This window comes from Centroberyx affinis, unplaced genomic scaffold (genome assembly GCF_046629955.1).
Source record: "Centroberyx affinis isolate AG114_WGS23_722 - 3 ecotype Tasmania unplaced genomic scaffold, CSIRO-AGI_Caff_v1 ptg009149l_1, whole genome shotgun sequence".
NCBI classification, from domain to species: domain Eukaryota; kingdom Metazoa; phylum Chordata; class Actinopteri; order Beryciformes; family Berycidae; genus Centroberyx; species Centroberyx affinis.
Window position 1 is genome coordinate 18,078 of NW_027284437.1, and position 10,537 is coordinate 28,614.

A 10,537-nucleotide genomic window follows, 5' to 3' on the forward strand; every position below is an offset into this window, starting at 1 on the left:
GTGCAGTTTGGAGCAGTTTATTCGAACTCTGGAGCATTTACTGTAGTTTGGTTCATTTTGCCAGGTGAGAACAATGCCACTGGAACTCTGGTGCCACCAAAACACCTGAAAATGAGTCTTGATTATCTTCCAAGAGAACTGCAGTGCAGTTCATTAGGAGTGAGAAGGTAATCGTACCAACTACAGGAAACAACCCCAAAATTCAAGGGTTTATGGGTAGAAGGAGACAGGTAGGTATCTGATGGCCAGCAGTTCCTCATGTTTGGAAAGCCTAGCATAACAAAATGAAGCGAAGGCAAACCGCAGTCTGGACTGATGCTCATATTCAGCTGTTTCTTCATGTGTTCGTAGCTGATATGAACACCAGAGAAGGGAAATTACTGCAAAGACCACAGACAAGTCTATTATGCTGAGCTGAAGTTACAGCGACTGGAATCAGGGGCCGGATTCACAAAACCCTCTTAAGAAAAATAAATCTTCTCAAGTGCCATTTTTTTCTTAACTTTAGTCTTAAGAAAAAAAATAGGAAAAAGTGCTATTCTCAAAAACAGTTCTTATATATTTTCGTAACTTTCTTCTTATGTTTCTTCCCAAGAAAAAACTTAGGAATAAATGGTATTCTTGAAATGAAAGTTGTCAAATTTGTTCTTGATTTTTTTCTTAACTTTAAGACGGCCCTTCACCTGTTTAAAACTCCTACAGTGAAAAGGTAAGCCTCTAATATCATATATTTAAACACATTTTAGACAAGTAGGTTATAGTTCAAAGTCTTCATAGGTTCCCCTACACCTAACATTAAGATGAACATTTATTGTAAAGCTTTATTTGGTGTGGGGCCAGGTAGGCCTCTGTCTCATGTCTGTTGAAAATAAGCTAGCAAATTTTACAGTTACCAACAGCAACCAATGTTTAAATCTTTGCTCTAGTTGCCCTAAATAGGTTTTTCCCCAATTGTTTTGTAGATGGAAGCACTTTGGGTTGCCTCCTAGCCTTGTCTCCTAGCCTCCTAGCCTTGTCTCCTAGCCTCCCTGCCTTGTCTCCTAGCCTCAATGGCAGTAAGCCTAAAGTGTATTAACCAGAATTAATTCAGGCCCTATTTTGAGAAGTTCTTAAGTTGGAAAATTAAAGAAATTTGTAAGAAATGAGACTGCTACTAAGAAAATATTGAGGAATTGCACTTCAGAGCCTTCTTAAGAACTTCCTAAAATTTCCTCTTATGTCATTTCTTAAGAACTATCTTAAGAACACACTGGTGAATCCGGCCCCCGATTTGTTTTGACCTCTGACCTGGTGTTATGACAGGTTACCGAAACTGTCCAGTAAATGAGCAACTTCTGTGTCCATGTGACTTTTGTTTACAAGCCCTTGTTCACCTGTAATTGAGCAGTGTGAACCTTAACCAGCCAAATACAAAAATGCAATAAAGTAAACCTTTCCACTATGGTTCAGACCAAAGAAAACAAACTGTATACAGAATTACAACAACATCGACAGATGTCCGGCACAGCTTACATCGGCCTGTAGTAGACACGAATAATAGTCACATTCTCACAACAGAGATGAGTAAGCTAGTTAATTAGAGTGGATTGGGAGTGTCTTGAAACTCCAGTGGGTGGGGAGTTTTCCTTCCAAAACAGAGTACGGGCCAGAAACTTTTGAAATCTCAGCCAAGTAATCACTGAGTCATTGGTATTAATCAACAACCCTATCAACCCCCACAGATATACAGTATTATGGTCATTTTGTATTTATTGCACCTTTATCTATTCCAATCTGTACGTTTACTTCCTCTGGAGGTGACATCGAAATTGGAATTTTAGCTTGGTGAAAAGGTATTGAAAATTTCTAAAATTCAATATTGGATTAAATCTTTTGCAGTGGTATTGACGTAGTATCAAAATTCCGGTTATCGTGACAACACTGGACTCCCCGTCACCAGGGACGGGTGCTCCTGTATTCCTGTTTCTGCTTCACCCACTGGGCTGTATAGCAGTTCTCTCCCACAGTCCACGACCAGCCTCTTCTGGTTCTGTCGCTCTCCGTCTCCGACAAAGCTTTCTGGCTGGCCGCTGGACGCCGCGCTTCGCCCGACGCCCCGATCTCCTCCTGAACACCGCGGGCTTCGACGTCCGCGTCCCGGTCTGCCTCTCTGGTCCCTATGGAGGTCTGGCTACAGATGTCACCCTTCTTGGACGCGGACAGCGGTGGAAGCGAGAGAGGCTGGGACCTAGATGGAGAAGAACGACGAGACGGAGGATGAAGAGGCGTACGATGAGAAGGGTCAGATGGCAGGAAGACATGCCAACATGCCAAACAAAATCTGTCACAAAGAAAAGAAAAGTCACAAAACTCATTCCTCATTCTTTCTTTCAGGTTTGTCAACCTCCCTGACAATGAACAGTTGGGTGTCCAAGTGTCTGCAGTGCATCAGTGTAAATACCTGCTTTGTGGTGTGTGAATACAGGCCAACCTGTGTGTGTCTGTATGTCCCAGTGCGTATGACTGTTCCCCCACTGGTCTCAGACCTGAGGAGGCACAAGGTGCTAACACATGAGGAGGGAAAGCAAAGCTACAAACTGCAGTGCCTGGCTGTACTGAGTCCTACTCCTCACTAGTTAGTATGGAGCAATTCACATCAGGGTTTGACCAATAGAAGTTTTTGAAGGCCTTTAATACAGGTTAATATGGGTTGATATGGGTTTTTGAAGGCCAATATGTTTGTATTGAAGCTGCTGATAGCTGATATTTTCTGCCAATATTCAATATCTTTAAACTTGTCTATTTTCATGCCAAGTAATTCCAAGTATTCAGTGTTTCCTTCAGAATTTTATTCTTTACAGGCTGGAAAATCCTCTGAACCAGACCATGGATGATGACAATAATCATATTAGCAATAACAGTGACATACTCAGGCATACTTGTGATTCTACAATAAATATCAATCAAACTGCATCATATCTATCATATCAGAGGTGGACCACACTGACTAGACCAGATCTGATTTAATAAAAGGCCAATATCAGCTCCATATACCAGTCTAACTCTGAAGCTTACCTGGTAGCTGTTCGTCCAGCAGCCCAATAGCCTCTCTGTCCATGTGGCGACTGTACAGGCTGCGCCTGGCAACCAGACCCTGTTGGCTACCAGAGGAATGGCAACAGCCAGCAAGGGAGATGAGGAGGGTGACCCAAAAACATAGGCCATAAAGACCAGGGTAAAGAAGAGAGAGAATAGGAGTAAAGGAGGGAATGAAAGTGCAAGCAGAAGGACAGTTACAAAAGACAATAGTAAGAAAAAAGGGAATAGAAAGAATTCAATGGGAAAAAAGACAAGTAAATCATAATTAGCAAACATAAAGTATAAACACAGTATAAACAAAATGTCAAAGCAAAAAAAGGGGGCAAAAAATGCATATATATGGCATATCAAAGAAATTAAATGAATAGACCACAGAATGGAAGCTGGGACTTGGAATAGAAGGAACAGCTTTATCGTATACCACCCACTATCAGCTTGTACAAGTTTGTTTGGTTTATACTAATTCATAAGCACGACAGTTATATGACGTTAACAAAAGGCAATCTCACATGTGCGGTTTTGTGGGAGACAGTTTAATGGATTCTAAAAAAAGGCAAGCAGATAAGATACAGCGGTCATATTCCCCTCTGTTGGAAGGATACAGCGAAGTTTTAAAAAGGCCTACAGGAGACCAGCCATGCTCTTTCTGTCTGTCTTTCTTCTTTTAGTCAAATAATCATTCTAATAACACTAGACTCCCTTTCTCCATGGCAGAGAAATAGGCTATCTATCAGGCTAGGGAACCATAGCCGTTCCTTTAAAGGAAGAGGCAATGGTGGCAGTCGAGAGGGTGGTCAATGGAAGCTAAGCTGAGATCTATTAAGGGAACTATTGACACAAAGATGACAATGAAAACAGGAGACAGAGCATGAGAGTACACAGAATTTATGTGGTAAAAATGAGGTAAACGGGGTGGATGGATGGGGTTTTCAACGTGAACAGACAAGTGGAGGGGAGGGGGGAAAAGACAGAGAAAGAAACAAGTGTTTAGAGAGGCCACGAAGAAAGAAAGCAGTGGTCAAGCAGAAGAAATAGGTAGGAGAGAGCGAGGGCTGCCGCTTTGTCCCGAACACAATAAGTGACTAATGAGAGGAATGTAGCCTCCCGCTGCCAAGCTGAACAGACCTGGCACTAACATCGGCCTTCTGCTCACTGTAGGCACTAGACAGACTAGACCAGACAGACATGCAGGCTATTACCTTGCCAAATTTTAACATCAATAAATCATTACCACATTCATTTTGAGACATTAGTGGAATTACTGTAAACAAACGAGACAAAACTGTTTAGATTGTTAGCCTCTACTGGCCTCTACACTGCGATTTACATTGTGCCACTGGGACGAGGGGAAAATCTGCCGGATTGCTTTATGGCACAAAACAGTTAAGAGGATGCTGTTCTTCCAGCGTAAACAGAGCTAAAGCTTTCAGAGTGTCTGGCAATGGCAGACAGTGTAAGGAGTGAAAGGCCAATAAGAACATCACTTCCAATGTGTTCATCCTCTTCAGTAAAGACAAAGAGGTAGGACCATCTTTGCGACAAGAAGCAACGGGGTTTATGGTCTTACTTTGGAGGAACACTAGCACAAACAATACAACTGGCGTAAGATAGAAGCTACCAATTGTCTCCACCATAGTCTCATTTGTTTACAGTAATTACACCAAAATATCATATTAATTTAACAATGATATATTTTGATGTTTAAAATGCTAGATGCTGCACCTTTAACATGCAATCTGGGTAATGAACAACCTGAAGGAAGGTTGGGCTTACTTTTATTTGTCTTCCATTATTCTCTAGTGAGTAGTACGGTGATGACATTTCTATCCACGGAGATAATGTTTCTACCTACAGTGATGATGTTTCTACCCAAGGAGATGATGTTTCTACCTACAGTGATGATGATACTACCCAAGGAGATGATGTTTCTATCTACAGTGATGATGTTTCTACCCAAGGAGATGATGGTTCTACCTACAGTGATGATGTTTCTACCCAAGGAGATGATGTTTCTATCTACAGTGATGATGTTTCTACCCAAGGAGATGATGTTTCTACCTACAGTGATGATGTTTCTACCCAAGGAGATGATGTTTCTACCTACCGTGATCATGTTTCTACCCACGGAGATGATGTTTCTACCTGTGTGATGATTTTTCTTAGCCTTACAATCAGACTGAATGGCTATTTTATTACCACTCCATTATTCAGCCTGAGATTGCCTCATAGTTAGCAACACTTAACACTTAAGCCACTACATCCATGATTAGTTCAACTGTTTCTGCGAGGGAGAACAAGCCATTGACGAGGGAATCACCAGGCTCTCTGAATCGCTCGACAAAATCTGAACAGTGGAAGGGACGTGATTCAGGAGTCTGGAACCAGGCTAGATGTTTCTACCTGCAGTGATGTTTCTACCTGCAGTGATGATGTTTCTACCTCCAGTGATGACGTCTCCACTTACGCTGATGATGTCTCTACTTATGGTGATGATGTTTCTACCTACGGTGATGATGTTTCTACCTCCAGTGATGATGTCTCTACTTACGCTGATGATGTCTCTCCTTATGGTGATGATGTTGCTACCTACGGTGATGATGTTTCTACCTCCAGTGATGATGTCTCTACTTACGCTGATGATGTCTCTACTTATGGTGATGATGTTTCTACCTATGGTGATGATGTTTCTATATACAGACATGATGTTTCTACCTGCGGTGATGTTTCTACCTGTGGTAATGATGTTTCTACCTACAGTGATGATGTTTCTACCTATAGACATAATGTTTCTAACTGCGGTGATGTCTCTACCTACGGTGATGATGTTTCTACCTGCAGTGATGACGTTTCTACCCAAGGTGATTGTGTTTGTACACCATGATCAAATACTTTCTCTTATGCAAACACATTGTACAGATTGCAATTCCACCTGGCTGACTGATAGATCCCATCACATTCCCGTCACAATACATGCTCTGTGTATTTACACCTTGCATTAACATGCATTTTTTCCTTTTTCAGATAAGCTATCCAGATACAGATCGCATCTTCATACCAGATGTAAATGGGGTCTGAAAGGCTGAATGTGACTGTCATTACTTACCTGGTGCGTTTTGCCCTGCAGCTGTCGATGTGAGGTAACTGCGGGGTCTGGCCCCTGTTGCCCCCATGGGAAGGAGGCAGGGCGGGACGAGGGGGCGCCCTGCTGGGGGAGGATCCCACGCTGAGGGAGCGGGAGCACGGGGAGGATACCGACCGATGGGGAGACAGGTGTGGGGCAAATGGCCAGGGGCGAGCACTCTGTTCTTGACGTACCACTGGAGAGGAAAACAATACACAAGACTAAGACTAGAGCCAAACAGGGCTGTCACAAACTTGCACATCACAATGTCTCACAATAGCAGTGCATTTCATTTTTATTTAATTTATCATATATCCTTTAATCCAGTCGTCTCATTGAGATAAACATCTCTTTGTCATGATGGACCTGAGAATAAAAAGTGTCATGAAACTGACAAAAGATACATAATACCATTCAGTCATTATAAAAAAAACAATCACAAACATCATATAAAAAGGGAGATTTCATTGCTTTAAAATCATCGATTTTTTTAAAATTCAAAATACTTTCTATTCCATTTATAAAGATCATAGTACCAGAAACCAACTAACTAACCAGTCCTGTGATCTAGTAGCATCATTACCGGATTTAAAAGATAAATATAATGCAATGCATTTCCCTTCTCCTTGTTAAAGAAGATCAGCCAGCTTTTTAAAATAAATCACAATGGTGAGTGTGAAATGTATCTCCTGTGAAGAACACAAGTCACTGTGGTAAACTGCATGTGAATATAAAATGTCTCCATAATCAAATACAGACATGTGCATTGTACAATGTTTTTTTCTACTTTCAAAAGAAATATGCGTTATTTCTATTTTTACCCTCAGTGAATGTTATCATAATTTCATTCATCTGTTGCTGAGACACAAAACTGTGATTACGCCCTCATCTATGAGTCTAAGACTTCACTGTTAACAAAATCAAGATCGTACTGGAAGGCATGAGGATTAATAATTGAGTCGAGACCTTCAGATACATTTGACCACAGTCACTTGTTCATCCTCATGTCTCTAAAGCTGCATCAAATATTTATCCAAGTGAATAGCTTGAAATTAAACAGCTGAGCAGTTACAATGGCTGCCACACAAGTTCTTTCAATAACAAAATGCCCTGCAGTGCTGTGTTGAAAATGCCAGCAGTCAAGTGGGAAATCAAAACTAATGACGTCTGCCAAAAACCACGCCACAAGGCAGCTATCGAACAAAGCGTTGATTGTGTTACTCTATGCCCAGGTGAAACCATGTCTCACCTTCTCTCTCCATTAGCGAGTAGGGTTTGATCTCTCCGTCTGGCTTTTTTGGGGAACCTTTCTCAACTGGGCCGCTGTGGAAGAGCAGATGGTCAACATGGAGGCAAAAACGCAACATGATCGGGATCTGGTGGAAGGTTAAAGGACTTCACCCTTCCACTTCACCGTAACACTGGTCGATAAGCACATATATAAAGTGAATGCAACTTAGCCAGAATATTCTCCCTTAGAAAATCATTTTGGGCAGCATTTCCCCTGCCACCGTAAAATAATCTACAGGTAAAGACTGGAATATATAGCAGTGAAAGCCTAAAGGATTGATCCATCCTAAAACACAATTCTTGTATTGATCCTGAGATCTTGAACGAGCTGTTCTGGATTTGTGAACTTGAGCGAGTTTCCCCCAAAACTAGAAACGAGAGCCTGGACTTGCTGTCATCAGGACAGAGTATCTGTAGGTTTCAGAGAGCCAAATTTAAGATTTTTTAATGCTACCTGGAACTGAATTTAAGGTCAATTTATCAACCAAAATAAAGAAACAAAAAGCGTCAAAAACTGACTTTTCTGAATAAACATAACAAATACAAACGAAACAAACGAAACTATAAATGAGCAGTATAAGAAAAAGGACACCAGGGAATTAAATGTTTAGGAACATGAAGTCCAACATGTTTGTCATATTGTATTAAATCCTGTTCTGTATTAATCTAAGAGTGGACATGCATGTGGGTCAAACTTACTGTGAACAGCTGGAAGTACAGTAATGTAATACAGCATCAGAAAATAAAGCCAACACTACTGCTGATCCCATTCACATCTTAATTGACATTGTAAAAACATTTTAAGGCCTGAAATTGAGCTAATTTAAGACTTTTTCAAACTTTTCAAGGGACCCTGCAAGAAACAAATCCTGGATCTGCTCCACTGACAGTGACTAGCAGACTGACTTACCCAGCGTCATTTTACACATTTAGCATTCCTGTTAGCACTATAATGGTATTAAGATAATGTGGACGAACAAACAATCTGTGAGTAACCACGTCACATGCAACTTAATGTCAATGGAGCAGCTCCAGATTTTGTCTATTGATGACCAAACAGATTAGAAACCTGGTCGTCTGGTTCGTAGTTCTGGGAAGGAGTTTCTCATGTTCGAAATATTACTTGAGCAGCTGACGATAACAAGAATTCCATATTTATATTCTGTTTAGAAGTTTTTTTTAGCTTTAGCTTAAAAGGTGCTTTGTGTAGCATGTTTAACTACCATTACATCATTGTCATATTAATAGTGATACATTGGTATGATTACTGTAAACAAATGGTGGAGACCATTGGTCGCCTCTATCTCAATCTCACAATACCATATTTCCCATAAACCCCCCTGCTTCCTGTCCCCCCCACCCCTCCTCCCTGACATCCTTGTCTTTACTGAAGAGGATCAACATGTTGGAAGTGATTTTTCCATCAGCCTTTCACTCCTTCCACCATCTGCCACTGCCAGAATCTCTAAAAGCTTTAGCTTCATTTGTGCTGGAAACACAGCACCCTCTTCCCGTTTTGTGCCACAAAGTAATTTCCCTTTTTGTTGTAAAGCAATACAGCAGATTTCCCACCAAATCCGACCTGGTGGCACATGGTGTAAAATGCAGTGTAGAGGCTGGTGGAGGCTACCAGTCTCCCCAGCGATGGTCTTGTTTGTTTACAGTAATTATATTAATGTCTCAAAATTGTTGACGTTAAAATGCTTTAGTAACACTTTACAATAAGGGTCACCAAGTTAAGGGTTAGTTAATGCTTAATAAGCATTAACTAACCCTTAATTAACAGTTAACTAATGTGTAATTTACTAATGGTGTTCATGTTAACTAAGGTATTAATTTATACATTATTTAATAGTTTATAAAGATGACTATTAAATAATGTATAAATTAATACCTTAGTTAACATGAACACCATTAGTAAATGATTACCAGACACATTAGTTAACTGTTAATTAAGGGTTAGTTAATGCTTAACTAACCCTTAACTTAGTGACCCTTACTGTAAGGTGTTACCAATGCTTCATGTAGCATCTTTACGTTTGGCTCTATACAAATGGACAGACATTTAGAGACTTCAGAGGGGCAAACAACAGGCAGCTTTCCTCCTATCAATTAGGTGGTTTGGGGGGGTGGGGGGGTGGGGGTGGGGTGGGGTTTGTTAGGGGCTGTGACTATCTGGGATAACCGTAACAGTCTGGGGCCTGGGACAGTGGGTCCAATGTATGGCATGATATACAACAGTACATATGACATATATTGGACCTAGATAGGAGAGAAAATAGCAGTAATGGGAAAGAGGAACTGAGAGAAAAGAGAGAGAGGAAAGCTGGCGAGAGAGTGTGACATTAACAGGCGGCCCTGATATAAACGGAGGGACAAAGAGAAACGAGGAAGGGGGGGGGGGGGGGGGGGGGGGGGGGGGGGATGCTGGGGGGCATATGAGAAAATAAAAAGAGATAGAAAAGTCCTTACAAAAAGCCGTACATTCCCTGATCCGTCAGAGGAGAGGGAGGCGAGCCTGGGAGAGTTTGGTGAAACAAAAGCGTTTGGAAATGGAATCACAGCGCTTTCCAGACTTACAGTTCTCTAAAAATGTGCAGATTATGTACTGTGGGTGACAATAAGGACCAACTTTTTTTCCTAATATTTTCGCACCACATTTTTCTTTATTTTTTTACTATTTTCCACATTTTAGAATAACAGTAAAGACATCAAAACTATGAAATAACACAAATGGAATTATGCAGTGACCAAAAAAGTGTTAAAAAAAAAAAATCAGAACTATCTTACATTTTAGATTCTTTAAAGTAGCCGCCCTTTGCCTTGATGGAAAGGCTTTGGAAAGAAATTCATACATAGGATCTCTAGTATACTATTTGATTTATTAAAATGACTGCAGTCTACTTACAAACGCACATGCGTATATATATTTATATATGCAGATATGTCTATGTTTTTGTTTTGTTTTTTCTTTTGTTTTTCAAGTATGTCTATATGTGGCAGTATGGTTGGTTGAATTGTTGATTGTAAAAAAAAAAAAAAAGAATA

General features: G+C 40.6%; 1 protein-coding gene across 1 annotated transcript; it reads right to left on the reverse strand.

Annotated features, from left to right (window-relative positions):
• Positions 1–719: 719 nt before the first annotated feature.
• On the reverse strand, positions 720–7,566 carry atat1 (alpha tubulin acetyltransferase 1). Its single transcript, XM_071514544.1, has 5 exons — positions 7,449–7,566; positions 6,182–6,395; positions 3,055–3,140; positions 2,441–2,525; positions 720–2,227 (listed from the first exon to the last, which is right to left on the reverse strand). Exons 1-5 carry the CDS (start codon positions 7,564–7,566, stop codon positions 1,933–1,935), a joined length of 798 nt encoding a protein of 265 aa, XP_071370645.1. The 3' UTR covers positions 720–1,932.
• Between the last annotated feature and the right edge of the window lie 2,971 nt (positions 7,567–10,537).